Source organism: Apodemus sylvaticus, chromosome 19, assembly GCF_947179515.1.
Source record: "Apodemus sylvaticus chromosome 19, mApoSyl1.1, whole genome shotgun sequence".
Classification (NCBI taxonomy): Eukaryota; Metazoa; Chordata; class Mammalia; order Rodentia; family Muridae; genus Apodemus; species Apodemus sylvaticus.
In genome coordinates this window covers 15665152-15683982 of record NC_067490.1, presented here as the reverse complement: position 1 = coordinate 15683982, position 18831 = coordinate 15665152, and the positions used below count along the sequence as shown (strand labels likewise).

The 18831-nt window shown below is 39.5% G+C and overlaps 1 protein-coding gene across 1 annotated transcript; it reads right to left on the bottom strand.

Moving 5' to 3' along the window:
• Positions 1-1377: 1377 nt before the first annotated feature.
• On the bottom strand, positions 1378-1920 carry LOC127669093 (jupiter microtubule associated homolog 2-like). Its single transcript, XM_052162923.1, has one exon. The coding sequence runs from the start codon at positions 1918-1920 to the stop codon at positions 1378-1380; it is 543 nt and encodes a 180-aa protein (XP_052018883.1).
• Positions 1921-18831: the final 16911 nt, after the last annotated feature.

Below are 18831 nucleotides of genomic sequence, written 5' to 3'. Positions count from 1 at the left end.
TAGGTGAGAGAAACAAGAGGATCACTGCTTACAAACCCTTTCCACAGAGGTACACCAGAAGGGAAACAAGGAACCCCTCAAGGGCTGAACAGTAGGGACATCTGGTTGACAGATGAAGTGACGGGGCCAGTGGGGCCAGTACCTCTGCTATCAAATGACTGTTTTGACCTTCTTGTAAAACAGTCCTGGTCTGAGGAGCACTGTTTGTGAGCAAGGTCACGAAGTCTAAAGCTTTCTAAAGGTGGCTTGGGCAGCTCTTTTGCTTCGGTGTACAGAGTAGCACCTTAAATGTTGAGACAGTGCACATGTATTTATAAAAAACCAATATGAAGGACACCTTTCCAGACATTGGTAAAAAGTCAACCCAACCCAACGTCCTTCAGTAGGCCTTCCTCCCCACTACAGGAACAAAGCAAGACAGGAAAACAGGAATCCACCCAATACCTGGACATACATGGCCTTGCAGAGACCAGGGACCTTATGTATAGGAAGAACCGTGAACAGAGAGATTCAACCTCACAGAACTAAGGTCTATGCTTAAGGCTTATGAGACAAACGCAAGTAATAACCCACATTCAGTCCTGGCATGTCAGAAACCAAGCCAACTGTAGAAGAAGACAGGCTGCTACCTTAGACCTGGCCATGGCTTTAGGGGCAGGTATGGGACAACTCAGAGGATTGGCGCATTTAAAATTCAACAAAAACAAAACCAAAAACAAAGACAAAGAAAACCCCCAAACTTCCACCCAGGACAAGACTGAAAATAATGGGTTGATTTCCTGTTGACTGCAACCAAAAGGAGCAACCATGTTTCAATACTAAGGGGTGACATTTTGGGAAGAGGAGAAGTTAGGGTTCAGAGGTATTTCAGAGGTGGAAGCATTTGGCGATAAACATTTCCTGAAAGGAAAGACTTAATGGAGTCTCTACTTTGTCTCTAAGAGTTTCTGTTTAGGTATCTCCTCCATCCCACAGTGAGGGAATAGGTGGTCTGGGTTCTTTTCCAACCAAACCATTCTTAGATGCCAGCAGCCAGTAAACCGCTGATACAGACAAGATAGACCCTGGCATCCTTCTGCTGACTGGTCCCATCTCTTCTGCCTTCCCCACAACTTTACAGATGTTTCACAAAGAGCATCTAACTAGGAAGGAGGAACCGGAGCATCCTGTTTTATCACCGCAGATTTATATCTTGGCAGTCTAGAAGGCACAGTCCTCTGGGCTGCATTTCCAATGACAATAAAGCCTATGAACAGCCAACCTCACATGCATGACAAACCCTCTCCCACCCCCAACTCATTCCGGTTAAAGGAAACACTAACATTCAATACCCTGTCTCTGAGTGTCTGATCTAGTTACAGGCAGAGCAGGAGCCTCTCAGTAGAAGGAGATGCTGGATTTGCCTCCTGGTGGGTTCAGAACTTTGTTGTGGGAGCGAGGTCTTGGCCCCAGTCTGGGCTCATGATTGTCAACTGTAGGCGTTGGCTCCGGTTTCTTTGCACTCTCTCCTTTGGGTGTGGCGTTTGGTGCAGCGCTCGGGTCAGATTTAGAGTCTTCACCTTCACGTAGCAAAACATGATCCTTGGGCTTGTTTGGGTGTGCCAGAGGTGCAGTGGCAGTGATTGGGGACCCAAATATGTCACTGGTCTTCCCACCGGGTGGATTCAGACGTTGGCGAGTTTTTACCGGAGTTGATTCATCAAAGATTCCACTTCCTTTGCCCCCTGGAGGATTTGTCCTCTTGGGTATATTTTTAGGCTCCTCAGGTGGTCCAAAAATATTAGATGCCATCCTATTGGGTTTGCATGTTGAAGGAATACGTTCTTCTAGACTTCCAAAAAGATCACTTGATTCTCCTCCCGGAGGCTTTATCGATCTGGAGCCCAATCCGCCAGTTTGGCCGTCCATGCCCCGGAACATGTCGACCGTGGGCCCCGTACATCAACAGCCACCACCGTAAGCTTGCTTCTGTAACTAGGGATGCTCTGAACTCACGCTGTAACCAGGGACGCTGTGAGGTCATTTCCGTAACTAGGAATGAGCGCACTCCTGTAACCAGGGACTCTCTGAGTTTCCTTACATCTGTAAGCAGGGATTCTGTGAGATCATTTCTATAGCTTGTGTCACAGCCTCTGACCTTATAGAAAGGGATTTACCTCTGACGTGTAGTATCGTAACAAATATTTGCTGGTTAGACTAATGGAAGGTTATTACATTCCTTGATCCTTCCAAATAATCAAATTGGTAAAAACGAGTAGTGCTACTGTTTGGTGATGGTAATGTAGATAAACTTATCTACCTTATCTCACAATGGAAAGGAACTGTTCTCTCCATACCTAGCGGTTTCACCTGTATTCCTTTAGGAAGGCCGGGTGCCCGCGTTACAGAACACAGAGGACACACTGTGCCTGGGTGAGTAAATGTCTCGGTCCTTTGTTTTCTCACATGAATGAGCTCACCTTTTCTTGTAAATGGAGGCGTCAAGACTTCGTCCTCAAGGGACCATCAGAGAGTTTTCCACTGCAACTGATGTTTCACAACAAGCATCCCATAAAACATCCTGCACACACGTACCACTTTGTTTTTAAAAGAAAATTCACATTTAACTAAACCGCACATAATAAAGTTGACTTAGATAATGTGATGCCCTGGATTTTTTTCTTTTTGAACCACAAAGCACAGTGCGTTAGATATGAAGATTACAAATGAATTTTCTAAAGTTTACTGAAGGAACATGAAGAAAAAAAACAATTAGTTAACCTACCTCAAAGTATACCTTATTTTCCAGGGTGAATGTTTTAAATGATTATATGAAGGATACCGATTGAACAGTTTCGGTTTGATTGAGACTTCCCAGGGCAAGAAAAAGGTTTCATTTTATTTTTATTTTTTTGTTTTTGTTTTTTAAATATTTATTTATTTGATCAAACCTTCACAAGACCAAGGACCACTCCTCCCATTGATGCCTGACAAGGCCATCTTCTGTTACATATGCAGTCGGAGCCATGTGTACTCCTTGGTTGAAACCACCAACAAAAGGTTTTAATTTTAACTCAAGAAAGAAAACAACAGTTCCTGACAAAAGACACAATTCAAAAGGTGGCGTGGATACCAGGGAACGTTCATTCGCTACCTAGAAGGTCAGTTGCTCCAAGCGCCATGTTACTGGATCTAGCCTTTATAGTGCTTGACTAGCAACAACAACCGCAGCCCAGTCTCTAACAAGTCATTTTGAAAATTTTATTCTTCTGAAAGGAATGCAGGATTGCCTGATGAGTATGGTTTCTAGCATGGATGCATGTTGCCACATGGGAAGAGTCAGAGGACTTACATGTTTGTCCTTAGGGAAACATTCATGATAACAGTGTTCATGGAAGTTGTCTCTGACTCTTTAATCCTCTCTCCCTCCCTCCCTCCCTCCTTCCCTCTCTACCTCCAATTATTTGAAGTGTCCAGACTCAGCCAGTGCACAGAGAAAGAAAAACAGGCAGCCATTGTCAGGGATTGGAAAAGGAAGAGTGGAAGGTGTCTTTTAATAGGAACAGGGGGGTATTTTTGAGGTGATAAAATGTTCTGAATTCATGCATGGATGATCACAGTGCTGAAGGTTTCTGTAACTCTGTGAGCTCCTAGAAGGACAGAACTGAACTGCACACATTAAAAACACGTTTTTCTTTTTTTAATTTGATACATTTTTATTTACATTTCAAATGATTTCCCCTTTTCTGGCCTCCCACTCCTGAAAGTCACCTAAGCCCTCTTTCCTCCCCCTGTCCTCCCACCCACCCCTTCCCACTTCCCTGTTCTGGTTTTGCCCTATACTGCTACACTGAGTCTTTCCATAACCAGGGGCCACTCCTCCTTTCTTCTTGTACCTTATTTGATGTGTGGATTATGTTTTGGGTATTCCAATTTTCTAGGCTAATATCCACTTATTAGTGAGTGCATACCATGATTGATCTTTTGATACTGGGTTACCTCATTTAGTATGATGTTCTCCAACTCCATTCATTTGTCTAATAATTTCATGAATTCATTGTTTCTAATGGCTAAATAGTACTTCATTGTGTATATATACCACATTTTTTGCATCCATTCTTCTGTTGAAGGATACCTGGGTTCTTTCCAGGTTCTGGCTATTATAAATAGGGCTGCTATTTTAGGGTGCATATTAGACTTGGGTTTTTTGTCTCTTGTTTTTTGGGTTTTTTTTTTTTTTTTTTTTTGCTATCAAATGAGGAACATGATTTTAATCTCTTTGGCAGTAGACATAATTAGTACTGTAGTATTTTAAATGTTGGCCATCATGTCGTATAAAAGAAAACAATTGTATAGCTTGAAGAAATTAGTGTAGTAGCAGGCAGTATGGAAACCTATGACTTTCTTGCTATAGCAGTGTTTCATGTGTGTGTGTTTGTTTGTTTGTTTTTATTGGTTATTTTATTTATTTACATTTCAAATGTTTTTTGCCTTCCAAGTTTCCCCTCCCCACCCCCCTATCCCATCTGCCCTCTTCCTGTCTCTCTGAAGGTGCTCCTCTACTTAACCACCCACTCCCGCTTCCCAGCCCTAGCATTCCCCTCCACTGGGGCATTGAGCCTTCACAGCACCAAGGGCCTCCCGTCCCATTGATGTCAGATAAGGCCAGCCTCTGCTACATATGTGGCTGGGGCCATGGGTCCCTCCATGTGTACTCTTTGGTTGGTTGTTTAGTCCCTGGGAGCTCTGGGGTGGAGGGTTGGGTTGGTTGATACTGTTGTTCCTCCTGTGGGATCGCAACCCCTTAAGCTCCTTTAGTCCTTTCTTTACCTCCTCATGTAAGTTTGAGCTTCTAGAAATTTGAGGAGGCTTTTGTTTTAACAAAACCAAACCTCTTCATTTCCATTTCTAAATTAAAAAGCAGTCTTATTGTGACTATTCTGTGTGTTAACAGTGCACCTATTGTGAATTTTAAAGGACTTTTTCTGTTGTCAACAGCAGTTCCGAAGAACTACTGGGAGCTGCCCTTTGTCAAGTTCAAAGAGAGTCATTTTTTTTGTATGTATACATCAAATATTACTTAAAAGTTCTCTTAGGTAATATACATTTCACAATTGAATTATGAGCATACATATTGAATTTTTCTTTTCTGTAAAGACACGTGGTAAATTTTTGTGAACCAATGCCTCCAGTAATAACATTTTAGCCACTTCCCCCATTTAAACAAAAGTACGGTCAAAGGTTTGATATAAACAAATAGAGGTATGTGATCATGAATGTGTGTGTGTGTGTATGTGTAGAACAGGCTAGAGTTTAGTGTTGTGGTTTCACAGACTAGACCACGTCATGAGCAGCCTTGAAGATTACACAGTGAGTTGTGATGAGGGTCTGATGCCAGATGACAGGTCAGAAGAGTGTGGTCTGTGGGAGTATACGCATGGAGACTCATGGCTGCATGTGCCCAGTTAACTATGAACTGGGTTCAACCTTACACCATACTGGTGGTTATTTGAATGAGAAGTATTCCCCACAGGCTCCAGTAGTTTAACATTTCTTCTTGGCACACTCATCAAAAGCCATTTGATCTTATCTCTCCTGAGTGAAGAGGCAATGTGACCAGCACACACCAGCTCTGCTACTACAGGCCTTCCTTGCTGTCATATATTGACCCTCCTGCTCTTTCTTCTATCCAGCAAAAACTCTTGATTGCTTAAAAAAAATCATTTGGTCATACATGTAAGTTCAATCCCTGGTCTCTACTGTGTTTCATCTGTCTATATTTCTGGACTTGATGGTGGTGCTGACTCTTGATGACTGTAGCTGTGAGGAAAAATGAAATGAGCATGTCTTCCATGTTTATTTTTCTAATATTGCAGTATAAATTATGAAGTAGCTTTGAGATATGATTTTAGGATGGGCATCTCAAGTCTACAAAAATAATCCATTGGTATTTTGAAATGGGTCATATTCAATTTCTAAAAAGCTTTGGATAAAATAGGAATTTGAATAATATTAATTTTAACAACAGTAATCTCAACCTTTGTTTCTGTTTATATATATGTATATATATACACATATACATATATATTCTTTCAGCAGCATTTTATAGATTAACTTGTACAAATTATTGACACTCTTGGTTAATTCCTAAGTAGTTTTTTTTTCCATGGGTTTATTTATTGATGGATTGACTGAGTTGTATTTATGTACGTGTCTGTGTATCTATAGCATTGTGTATTTGTGGAGCCAGAGGAGAGCTAGCAGGAATTGTCTCAATCCTTTTACCCTGTTGGTTCTGGGGAATGAACTCAAGTCCTTGGGCATGTGAACAAGTGCCTTTACCTCCGGAGCCATTTCATTGACTCAATTATAGTCCATATTTGTGTTATTTATTTTGCTTGCCTCATTAGTTTCTCTGGATTCCAGCTCTGAGATGAGGGGAAATCATAAAAACAATCATCTTTATCTTGTTTCGGATTTTAGTAAAAATGATCTCATTTTTTTTTTTTTTTTTTAGTTTAGAGTATGTTATTAACCAAAGACATTACATTCATGAATTGTATTATTTTAGGGGTAAATTGGCCTTGGTTCAGCAAACAGTCCTTTTGGCACACTGATGAATGGGCTGTTCTATTGAAGACTTTTGCATCAGTATTCTTCATAATGCTTAGCATTCTCCAGGATTCTTGTGGCAATGTTGGACACATCAACCAAATGAGAAAACAGGATAGTGCTAACTCTTTACACAATTGGCAGAATTCATTTGACCTTGTATATTTTTTAAAATGTTGACTTTCTGATTCAATCTCTTGGGAATTTTTAGTTTACTTAGATTTTCTCATTGTTTTAACAGTTTATGCATTTTAAATTTCTTGAAATCAAATTCTTACTGCCCAGTTGTTCAGCATATTCTTCCCCAATCCTAATTATTGCAGAATCCATAATACTAATTTATTTTTTATTTCCAGTTTTATTGAATTGAGTGGGTTCTCCTTTTCCTGTTCTGTCTAATCTCAGATTGAACTTTTTTTCTAGTTATTTGGGGGGCAGATATCCAGTAATATGTGTGCCATGTTTAGCCTCAATACAGGTGTGTGAACGCTGCTTGCGCAGACTAAATGGGAAGAGCTAGGATATATTCCATCCTCACCAACATTGGGATGCAGGGGTGGTAAAACACAGCCTAAGATTGGGAGCCCCAGTGAGAGACAAAGCAGGCTGGGGACCAAGCTGGGATTCCCTAACTCCAGGACACCCAGCCACTGCTGGTAAGTATGAGGAGTTAGGAACAGTGGAGGCCCACAGGCCAGTGATGAGCCAAGGGTAGGTGGGGGAGGGGAGAAAAATCCAGCTTAGCTGAAGGTCGAGTGTCTGTGTCGGAGACTTAGGTAGTACAGCGGTATATGATGAAGTCTTCCCCTCATAGCAGTTCCTGGTGAGAGGAATGTTCTTTACTTATCCAAACTGTTTATTGGTAGTGAAAAAATGGATGCATACAAGCTGCACAGGGTGGACCAGAGATTAAATACCTTTCGCAGGGAGAGCATGACTTTGTGAGATGAGAAGTTTATTGGCTAAATCCTTGGGGTAGCACATCTAGATACCTCATTAGCATGGAGAACTCTGTGCTCTGTGATATGTAACTTGGGGTCATGATCCTCATATGGGTGTTGTGGTCACCACCTGTTCCAGCACAGGAACAGGGTCAGGAGTAGATGAAATGCCTACCATCCTCAGATATGAGAATTGCTCAGCCTTCCCAGTTTTTGTCTGGTGACATGGTCCCACTTGCCCCACAGTAATAATTCCCTTTTATTGAGGTCCCTCTCTCTCTAGCTTGAAATAGGATATATTTGGCCACGTCTTTTATCCATGTCATATGTAGCCTGGGTGTTTGCATGTTATAATTTTATTATCACGAGACCATTCCAAATGGATTAGAACCTTAACAATCTTATTTTAACTAAGCTACTTCTTTAGAGACCCGGTCTTCAATCCAGTCACATTGTGAAGTCTTGGCTCCCAAAGCTTCAACACATGGATTCTAAGCATGCACCTCCAGCCCATAACACATCTGAACACTTACTGACTTTCTATTATTCTTTTCCAATAACTGTGGGAGGAATTTAGAACACAAAGCAGACTTTAATGGCTATGCATTATATTAAATTATTTCAGATTCTTTAAGATCCTGTGTAGACTCAGCACAAAATGTCACCCTTGTCCTTTACACCTAAGAATTATTTCCCACAGGTTACTTTCCTCCATATTAATGACAATCTTGGAATGCAGGTACTCATATAACTTAGCAATTACATGTAAGCTGAACATACATGTGAACCTTGCCATTTGGTCTCTAAACTTCCTCTGAAAATAATTCCATTTATGGTTGTGTTTTAGATCTCTATAGGATGGGCAACAGTCACCTCTTTTATAACAATTGCCACAAATTTTGCATTCCCTCCACTGTGTTTGACTTTTGCCAAGGTAAGTATTGGAACTCAACAACTACAAAGGGAGATTTTTCTTTTTTTGATTTAATTTTATTTATTTTATTTTTTGGCTTTATTAAACAATAAAGAAAGTTTATATTCATATCCATTAGGAGTTATTATTATCTGGCTAAACACTCATGATCTGTCACTAGCTCTACAGGTTTATGGAGAGCTAATTTATATCTAATTTATAATTTAAATTTTTTATTTGATATATTTTTTATTTACATTTCAAATGATTTCCCCTTTTCTGGCTCCCCACTCCCTGAAAGTCCCATAAGCCCTCTTCCCTCCCCCTATTACCCTATCCACCCCTTCCCCCTTCCCTGTTCTGGAATTCCCCTATACTGTTGCACTGAGTCTTTCCAAAACCAGGGGCCAATTCTCCGTTCCTCTTGGACATCATTTAATATGTGGATTATGTCTTGTGTATTCCATGTTTCTAGGCTAATATCCACTTATCAGTGAGTGCATACCATGATTAATCTTTTGAGACTGGATTGCTTCACTTAGTATGGTGTTCTCCAGCTCCATCCTTTTGTCTAAGAATTTCATAAATTCATTGTTTCTGATGGCTGAATAGTACTCTGTTGTGTAAATATACAACATTTTTTGTATCCATTCCTCCGTTGAGGGACACCTGGGTTCTTTCTAGCTCTGGCTATTACAAACAGGGCTACTATGTACATAATGGAGCATGTGTCCTTATTGCATGCTGGGGAATCCTCTAGTTATATGCTCAGGAGTGGTATAGCAGGGTCCTCCTGAAGTGTCATGCCCAGATTTCTGAAGAACCACCAGACTGATTTCCAAAGTGGTTGTACCATATTGCAATCTGACCAGCAGTGGAGGAGTGTTCCTCTTTCTCCACATCCTCACCAACACCTGCTGTCTCCCAAGTCTTTAGCCTTAGCCATTCTGACTGGTGTGAGGCGAAATCTCAGGGTTGTTTTGATTTGCATTTCCCTAATGACTAATGATGTTGAACATTTCTTAAAGTGCTTCTCAGCCATCTGGAAGTTCTTCATGTGAAAATTCTTCGTTTAGCTCTGTACCCCACTTTTTAATAGGGTTATTTGGTTCTCTGGGTTCTACCTTCTTGAGTTCTTTGTATATATTAGATATTAGCCCTCTGTCAGATTGAGGGTTTGTGAAGATCCTTTCCCAATCTGTTGGTTGATGTTTTGTCCTTTTGACAGTGTCCTTTGCCTTACAGAAACATTGTAATGTTATGGGGTCCCATTTGTCAATTCTTGATCTTAGAGCATAAGCTATTGGTGTTCTGTTTGGGAACTTTTCCCCTGTGCCCATGTCCTCAAGGGTCTTCCCCAGTTTCTTTTCTATTAGGTTTAGTATGTCAGGTTTTATGTGGAGGTCCTTGATCCACTTGGAGTTGAGCTTAGTACAATGAGATAAGAATGGATCAATTCGCATTCTTCTGCATGCTGACCTCCAGTTGAACCAGCACCATTTGTTGAAAAGGCTATCTTTTTTCCACTGGATGTTTTCAGCTCCTTTGTCGAAGATCAAGTGACCATAGGTGTGTGGGTTCATTTCTGGGTCTTCAATCCTATTCCATTGATCCACTTGCCTGACATTGTACCAATACCATGCAGTTTTTATCACTATTGCTCTGTAGTAATGTTTGAGGTCTGGGATACTGATTTCCCCAGAAGTTCTTTTACTGTTGAGGATAGTTTTAGCTATCCTGGGTTTTTGTTATTCCAGATGAATTTGAGAATTGCTCTTTCTAACTCTATGAAGGACTGAGTTGGGATTTTGATGGGGATTGCATTGAATCTGTAGATTGTTTTTTTCAAGATGGCCATTTTAACTATATTAATCCACGAGCATGGAAGATTTTTCCATTTTCTGTGGTCTTCTTCGATTTCCTTCTTCAGAGGTCTGAAGTTCTTGTCATATAGGTCTTTCACTTGTTTGGTTAGAGTCACCCCAAGATACTTTATGCTGTTTGTGGCTATTGTGAAGGGTTTCATTTCCCTAACTTCTTTCTCAGTCTCCTTATCCTTTCAGTATAGAAAGGCTACTGATTTGCTTGAGTTGATTTTGTAACCAGCCACTTTGCTAAAGTTGTTTATCAGCTGTAGGAGTTCTCTGGTAGAGTTTTTTGGGTCACTTAAGTATACTATCATATCATCTGCAAATAGTGATAATTTGACTTCTTCCTTTCCAATTTGTATCCCTTTGACCTCATTATGTTGTCTAATTGCTCTAGCTAGGACTTCAAGAACTATATTGAAAAGATATGGGACATGTATCCTTATTACATGCTGGGGAATCTTTTGGGTATATGCCCAGGAGTGGTATAGCAGGATCTTCTGGAAGTGAGGTGCCCAGTTTTCTGAGGAACTGCCAAACTGATTTTCAGAGTGGTTGTACCAATTTGCAACCCACCAGCAGTGGAGGAGTGTTCCTCTTTCTCCACATCCTCACCAACACCTGCTGTCTCCTGAATTTTTAATCTTAGCCATTCTGACTGGTGTAAGGTGAAATCTCAGGGTTGTTTTGATTTGCATTTCCCTAATGACTAAGGAAGTTGAGCATTTTTAAAGGTGTTTCTCTGCCATCCGAAGTTCTTCAGGTGAGAATTCTTTGTTTAACTCTGTACCCTATTTTTTTTAATAGGGTTGTTTGGTTTTCTGGAATCTAACTTCTTGAGTTCTTTGTATATATTGGATATTAGCCCTCTATCTGATGTAGGATTGGTGAAGATCTTTTCCCAATTTTTTGGTTGCCGATTTGTCCTTTTGATGGTGTCCTTTACCGTACAGAAACTTTGTAATTTTATGAGGTCCCATTTGTCAATTCTTGATCTTAGAGCATATGCTATTGGTGTTCTGTTCAGAAACTTTCTCCCTATACCGATAGATACATGTTCCACTATGTTCATAGCAGCCCTATTTATAATTGCCAGAAGTTGGAAAGAACCCAGGTATCCCTCAACAGAAGAGTGGATGCAAAAATTGTGGTATATATACACAATGGAGTACTATTCAGCTATTAGAAACAATGAATTCATGAAATTCTTAGGCAAATGGATGGAGCTGGAGAATTATCATACTAAGTGAGGTAACCCAGATTCAAAAGATGAATCATGGTATGCACTCACTAATAAGTGGATATTAACCTAGAAAACTGGAATACCCAAAACATAATCCACACATCAAATGAGGTACAAAAAGAACGGAGGAGTGGCCCCTTGTTCTGAAAAGACTCAGTGAAGCAGTATAGAGCAAAATCAGAACAGGGAAGTGGGAAGGGTTGGGTGGGAAAACAGGGGGAGGGAAGGGGACTGATGGGACTTAAGGGGAGTGGGGGTCCAGAAAAGGGAAAATCATTTGAAATGTAAATAAATATATCAATAAATTAAAAAAAAGAAAAGATATGGAGAGAGGGGGCAGCCTTGTCTAGTCCCTGATTTTAGTGGGATTGCTTCAAGTTTCTCTCCATTTAGTTTGATGTTGGCTACCAGTTTGCTGTATATTGCTTTTACTATGTTTAGATATGGGCCTTGAATTCCTGTTCTTTCCAAGTCTTTTAGCATGAAAGGATGCTAAATTTTGTCAAATGCTTTTTCAGCATATAATGAAATGATCATGTGGTTTTTTTCCTTGAGTTTGTTTATGTAGTGGATAGCATTGATGGATTTCCATATATTGAACCATCCCTGCATCCCTGGGATGAAGCCTACTTGATCATGGTGGATGATCATTTTGATGTGTTCTTGGATTCAGTGGGCAAGAATTTTATTGAGTATTTTTGCATTGATATTCATAATGGATATTGGCCTGAAATTCTCTTTCTTTGTTGGATCTTTGTGTGGTTTTGGTATCAGCGTAATTGTGGCTTCATAAAAGGAGTTGGGTAGTGTTACTTCTGTTTCAATTTGGTGGAATAGTTTGAAGAGTATTGGTGTTAGGTATTCTTTGAAGGTCTGATAGAATTCCACACTAAAACCATCTGGTCCTGTGCTCTTTTTGGTTGGAAGACTTTCTATGACCCCTTCTATTTCTTTAGGGGTTATGGGTCTGTTTAGATGATCTATTTGATCCTGATTTTGGAATTTGGTATCTGTCTAAGAAATTGTCCATTTCCTCAAGATTCTCCAGTTGTGTTGAGTACAGGTTTTTGTAATAGGATCTGATAATTTTTTTTTTAATCTCCTCAGTTTCTGTTGTTATATCTCCCTTTTCATTTCTAATTTTGTTAATTTGGATACTGTCTCTGTGACCTTTGGTTAGTCTGGCTAAAGGTTTATCTATCTTGTTGATTTTTACAACGAATCAGCTCCTGGTTTTGTTGATTCTTTGTATGGTTATCTTAGTTTCTACTTGATTGATTTCAGCCCTGAGTTTGATGATTTCCTCTCTTCTTCTCCTCCTGGGTGAATTAGCTTCTTTTTGTTCCAGGGCTTTCAGTTGTGCTGTTAAGCTTCTAGTGTATGCTATCTCCAATTTCTTTTTGGAGGCATTCAAAGCTATGAGTTTTCCTCTTAGCACTGCTTTCATTGTGTCCCATAGATTTCGGTATGTTGTGCCTTCATTTTCGTTAAATTCTAAAAAGTCCTTGATTTCTTTCTTTATTTCTTCCTTGACCAAGGTATCATTGAGTAGAGTATTGTTCAGTTTCCATGTGCATGTGGGCTTTCTGTTGTTTTTGTTGCTATTAAAGACCACTTTTACTCCATAGTGATCTGATAGGATGCATGGGATTATTTCGATCTTCTTATATTTGTTGAGATCGGTCTTGTGACCAACTATATGATCAGTTTTGGAGAAGGTACCATGAGGTGCTGAGAAAAAGGTATATTCTTTGCTTTGGGATGAAAAGTTATATATATCTGATATATCCAATTGGTCCAAAGCTTCAATTAGTTTCACTGCCTCCCTGTTTAGTTTGTTTTCCTGATTGGTCCATTGAGGAGAGTGGGGTGTTGAAGTCTCTTACAATTATTGTGTGGGGTGCAATGTGTGCTTTGAGCTTTAATAAAGTTTCTTTTATGAAAGAGGGTGCCTTTGCATTTGGAGCATAGATGTTCAGAATTGAGAGTTCTTCTTGGTGGATTTTTCCTTTGACCAGCAAGAAGTGTCCTTCCATGTCTCTTTTGATTACATTAGGTTGGAAGTCAATTTTACCTGATATTAGAAGGCCAACTCTAGCTTGTTTCCTGAGACCATTTGCTTGTAAAATTGTCTTCCAGCCTTTTACTCTAAGGTAGTTTTTGTCTTTGACACTGAGGTGTGTTTCCTGTATGCAGAAAAATGTAGGGTCCTGTTTCTTTTCCAGTCTGTTAGTCTATGTCTTTTTATTGGGGAATTGAGTCCATTGATGTTAAGAGATATTATGGAGTAGTGATTATGGCTTCCTATCATTTTTGATGTTAATTTTATACTTGTGTGGTTATCTTCTTTTGTGTTTGATGAAAGAAGATTATTATCTTGCTTTTTCCAGGGTATAGTTTCCCTCCTTGTATTGGTGTTTTCCCCCTATTATCCTTTGTAGGGCTGGGTTTGTGGAAAGATATTGTGTAAATTTGATTTTGTCATAGAATATCTTGGTTTGTCCATCTATAGTGATTGAGAGTTTCTCTGGGTATAGTAGTCTTGGCTGGCATTTGTGTTCTCTTAGAGTCTGCTTGAGCTCTGCCCAGGATCTTCTAGCTTTCATGGTCTCTGGTGAGAAATCTGTTGTAATTCTGATAGGTCTTCCTTTATATGTTACTTGCCCTTTTTCTCTTAATGCGCTAAGTATTCTTTCTTTGTTTAGTACATTTGGGGTTTTGATTATTATGTGACAGGAGGTATTTCTATTCTGGTTCAGTCTGTTTGGAGTTCTGTAGGCTTCTTGTATATTCATGGGCATCTCTCTCTTTAGGTTAGGGAAGTTTTCTTCCATAATTTTGTTGAAGATATTTGCTGGCCCTTTAAGTTGTAAATCTTCACTCTCATCAATGTCTATAATCCTTAGGTTTGGCTTTCTCATTGTGTCCTGGATTTCCTGGATGTTTTGGGTTATAACCTTTTTGCATTTTGCATTTTCTTTGACTGTTGAGTCCATGGTTACTATGGTATCTTTGGCATCTGAGATTCTTTCTTCTATCTCTTGTATTCTGTTGTTGATATTTGCATCTAAGGCCCCTGATTTCTTCCCAAGGTTTTCTATTTCCAAAGTTGTCTCCCTTTGTGATTTCTTAGTTGTTTCTACATCTGTTTTTAGATCCTGTATGTTTTGGCTCAGTTCCTTCCCTTGCTTGTTTTTTTTTTTCCTGTGATTCTTTGAGAGATTTTTGTGTTTCCTCTTTCATGACTTCTGCCTGTTGATCAAAGTTCTCCTGTATTTTTTTAAGTAATCTTTGCATTTCTTCCTTATTGGCTACTATCTTTTGACCCATATTCTCCTGAATTTCTTTAAGTGATTTTTGTGTTTACCTTGTAAGGGCTTCTAGCTTTTGTTCATTTTTCTCCTGAATTTCTTTAAGAGATTTATCTACGTCCTTTATGTGTTCCTCTAACAGCATCCTGACCAGTGATTCTGAATCCAAGTCTTATTTTTCTTGTGTGTTGGGTTATCAGGACTTGCTGTTGTTGGAGAATTCAGTTCAGATGCTGCCATAATGCCTTGGTTTCTGTTAGTAAAGTTCTTAAGTTTGCCTTTAGCCATCTGGTGCTCACTGGTGTTAGATGGTCTTATTGTCACTGGCTGGTGCTTTAACCTCCTGTGGACCTTTAAGGTTATTCCTGGGGACACTGGATGCCTGGGTTTCCTCTGTCCCAGATGGCTGATATGTTGCCTTCCTCTTTTGTGCCTTTGGAGCCCTGCTGAGTCTTGCCCCAAGCAATGTTGTAAGTGGGTTGTCTCAGTGAACCAGGTGCTACTGGACTGCTCTGCCATGGAGCTAAGATAGAGGCAGAGAGTCTTTCCCTCTGCTGATCCCCACTTAGGACACAGGCACCATGACAGGCTAGCTGATAGCGGAACTGCCTATGTGCTCAGGTCCTGGGCGCAGGCAGACCCCTGGGAGTTTCTGCCCCCCAGAGATCTTAAACTCTGAATTTCTCAGTACCTGGTGCTGCTTTTCTGCCCTGGCAGACAGGGAAGATGGCTGCGGGGAGTCACTCCCTCTGCTGATCTCCATGTAGGACACAGACCCCACGCAGGCCGGCTGGCGGATGAACCGCCTATGTGCTCAGGTCCGGGCACAGGCAGACTCCTGGTGGTTTGTACCCCCAGAGCTCTTAAACTCAGGATACCTGGTGCTGTTTTTCTGTCCAGGCAGGTAGGGAAGATGGCAGTGGGGAGTCACTTCGAGATTTTTTAATGTAGGTTTATTAGTGCCTCAGTTAATTTTTTCAACAGTAGATGTTTGTGTTTTATCTTTGATATCTGTAGACAGTATCTATCTTTGGTGTTTAGTAAATTTAAAAATAATGGACTCTTTTCCAGATACTCATATATGTAAATATCAGAACTGAGGTAGCAAAAACCAGTCTACAGATCAGATCTCAGGTTAGTAAACACTATTAGGCAGCAATGATGACTGGCGGTTCTTATAACATGGAAAAATATTGTCAGTATATAATTCAATGTGTGTCCAATTGCACATTGAGTATGAGCAAAGGAGCCAAGTATGACAGAATTTTTACAGAAAATATGTTTTAATAAAAGTTAAAAAGCATCATATAGAATACTCATTCCATGATTTTAATCCAAATAAATATGTATGATACACAAGTGGTTTGCACATTTCAAAATCCCTTGGTTTATAATTGTTCATTTGTTTACAAATCAGAGAACAATGATCACAAATCAATGGGTTTCACCTTAATGTGGTCCTTCTGTATGCCCACCTGCCAACCTGTATATACATTTTTATGAAGAAACTCCATGCAGGTTACAGGCCATGCCAGAACTAGGAAGCATCAGTGCCTCATGTCAGGCTCAGAGGCCAAGAGGAAGGCCAGTGATCTAATGACTGAATACAGGATGCCCTGGTGTCATCTCATGGTCCTCTGAAGAAGAGCAAACACATATGTTACTGTGAGGGAGAGAGCATAAAACTTACTTCAAAGGAATCCCATTATGATATCATTAAAATAATCTTACTTTTAAAAAATGATGACTGTTTGACTGTGTGCAAGGTGATGTATGGTGTGTAGCAGATCTATTCAGGAATGTAATCAACATTCTAAAAATAGACAAGATGCTTGAAAGTAAAGGTTATTATAAGGTTTGAGTGTGGAAGTTAAATAGCACAAAATGTCAATTGGATTTGGAGATTTGTCTAAAAAGTCATAAAGCAATGGGAGTCCTGCCTGCATTGCCATTTGTCCTTATATTGATTAATTGCAAGATTAATAAATTGTAAGCTTTTAAAAATCCAGAAAGGAAAACACTGTTTCCCTCACGTAGACTGAATTTTATAAAGTTGTTTCTAAGTAGGTAATCAGGCTGAAATTAAAAGGAAGAGATAACTATTGCACCACACATCTACTACAGCATGAACAGTGGTGTGTAGATGAGGTTAACAGCCAAATGATGAGGAGCAGTGGGTATGTGTGCTGTGCCCTTCCCAAGTGATGGAATGATAACACATTAAAAAAACCAACTGCACAAAAACACATTAAAAAATAAAACCTAAGGCATTGTTTTCTAGAATCTTCCATCTAGAACTTTGTCCTATGAATAATGTTAAATGCTCATGATATGCTGTTTGTAATGTAGCAGTTGATCACCTCCTTAATGCATACACTGGGCATATCTCTGATTTCCCTTTTCCATAGAGTGTATGTGTCATTGCGAATAAGGATATATTTAAGGTAAAAGGCACAAAGAAAAAGTCAAACAAAGCCCTAAGGATGTCAGGAGTGTTGTAAGGATAGACACTTTTTTTAGAACACCTTCTACAATGCTACAAAGACTGGGTGATTCATGGTGATTGAGTCAGGGATATTGAAGATGACAGAACTGTGGCAAGGAACACTAATTATTGCATCAGCTAACCCGTGACAGAAGATGTGGTAAAAGAAGAAAGAATACATCAGAAGGAACCAATAGATCCAAACTCACTTTCACAGCAAAACAAATCCTAACTGCCTGAGGTTGATTCAATAAGTGATTCATGAGATCAGAACCCTTCTGATTCTGTCTCATCTTAATGGTCAGCATCTTAACATCGACACACTGGGCTCATGTTTCCAGCATATGAACCCTGGGGAACGCTCAGGGCATAGGGATTAGCTAAGGGAGGTAGAGGAGAGAATGCCTACACCATTACTTTCTTACTAATTAACAGGTCATTAGATACAGAAAACCTTATGACAAAATCATGGGTCCTGAAAGACAGACATGTTTCTGGTGACATGCTGTTGCTTAAAGAACATTGTAAAATAATGAAAAAATCTGCCTACTTCCTCTAACTAGCTATGACTAAAGTAAGAGGAAGGAATTTAAAAGCAATCAAAACAGATATGTTGAATTATGTTCATTCTTATGTTAGATGAAGGTTTTCAGGATGCCACCTGACGGTATCATTCAGGAGTAAATTAAAGTTTGTAATGCCATTTGCTAAAAGAGCTACATATTCCTAAAACAAGGGCCAGAATTTAGGGGACTAATTAAGTAGCTATCTATTTCACATAAATGATTTTACAAATTCTATGTGACGCTATTTTTTGTTCCTTTAAGATAAACATCACATTATAATGGTAAATCATACCTTTGCTTGGACAATTTGTTCCCATCTGCTTGGTTTAAGATTCTTCCATACATCATTAGACAATGTATTGATTGATCTCCTGAGTTTCTGTATGGCTTTAATCTTACATCCATTTACAGAAATCTACACACACACACATACACACACACACACACAAAATGCATGCATATGTCTATGTGTGTATGTGTGTCTATCTCTGTGCTCTTTTCCTGTCTGTGAAGAATTGTGTTGGAATTTTGATGGGGACTGCATTGAATCTGTAGATTGCTTTTGGTAGGATGGGCATTCCTATTATGTTAATCCTACCAATCCATGAGCATGGGCAATCTTTTCATCTTCTGAGGTCGATAATAGCCAGAAGCTAGAGACAAGTCAGATGTCTCTCAAACAAAGAATAGAAACAGAAAATACTGTTTATTTACACAATAGAATACTATTCAGCTATTAAGAATGGGGATATTATGAGTTTTGCAGGTAAATAGATGGAACTAGAAAATATCCTGAGTGAAGTAACCCAGACACAAAAGGACATTCATGGTATGTTATCACTTCTAAGTGGATAGTAGTCAAAAAGTACAGAATACCTAGGATACAACCCACAGAAGGTTAACAAGCAGAAAG

Excerpts from the sequence above, each read along its gene's own strand:
- LOC127669093 (XM_052162923.1), bottom strand. The coding sequence starts at position 1,920 with ATGTTCCGGGGCATGGACGGCCAAACTGGCGGATTGGGCTCCAGATCG.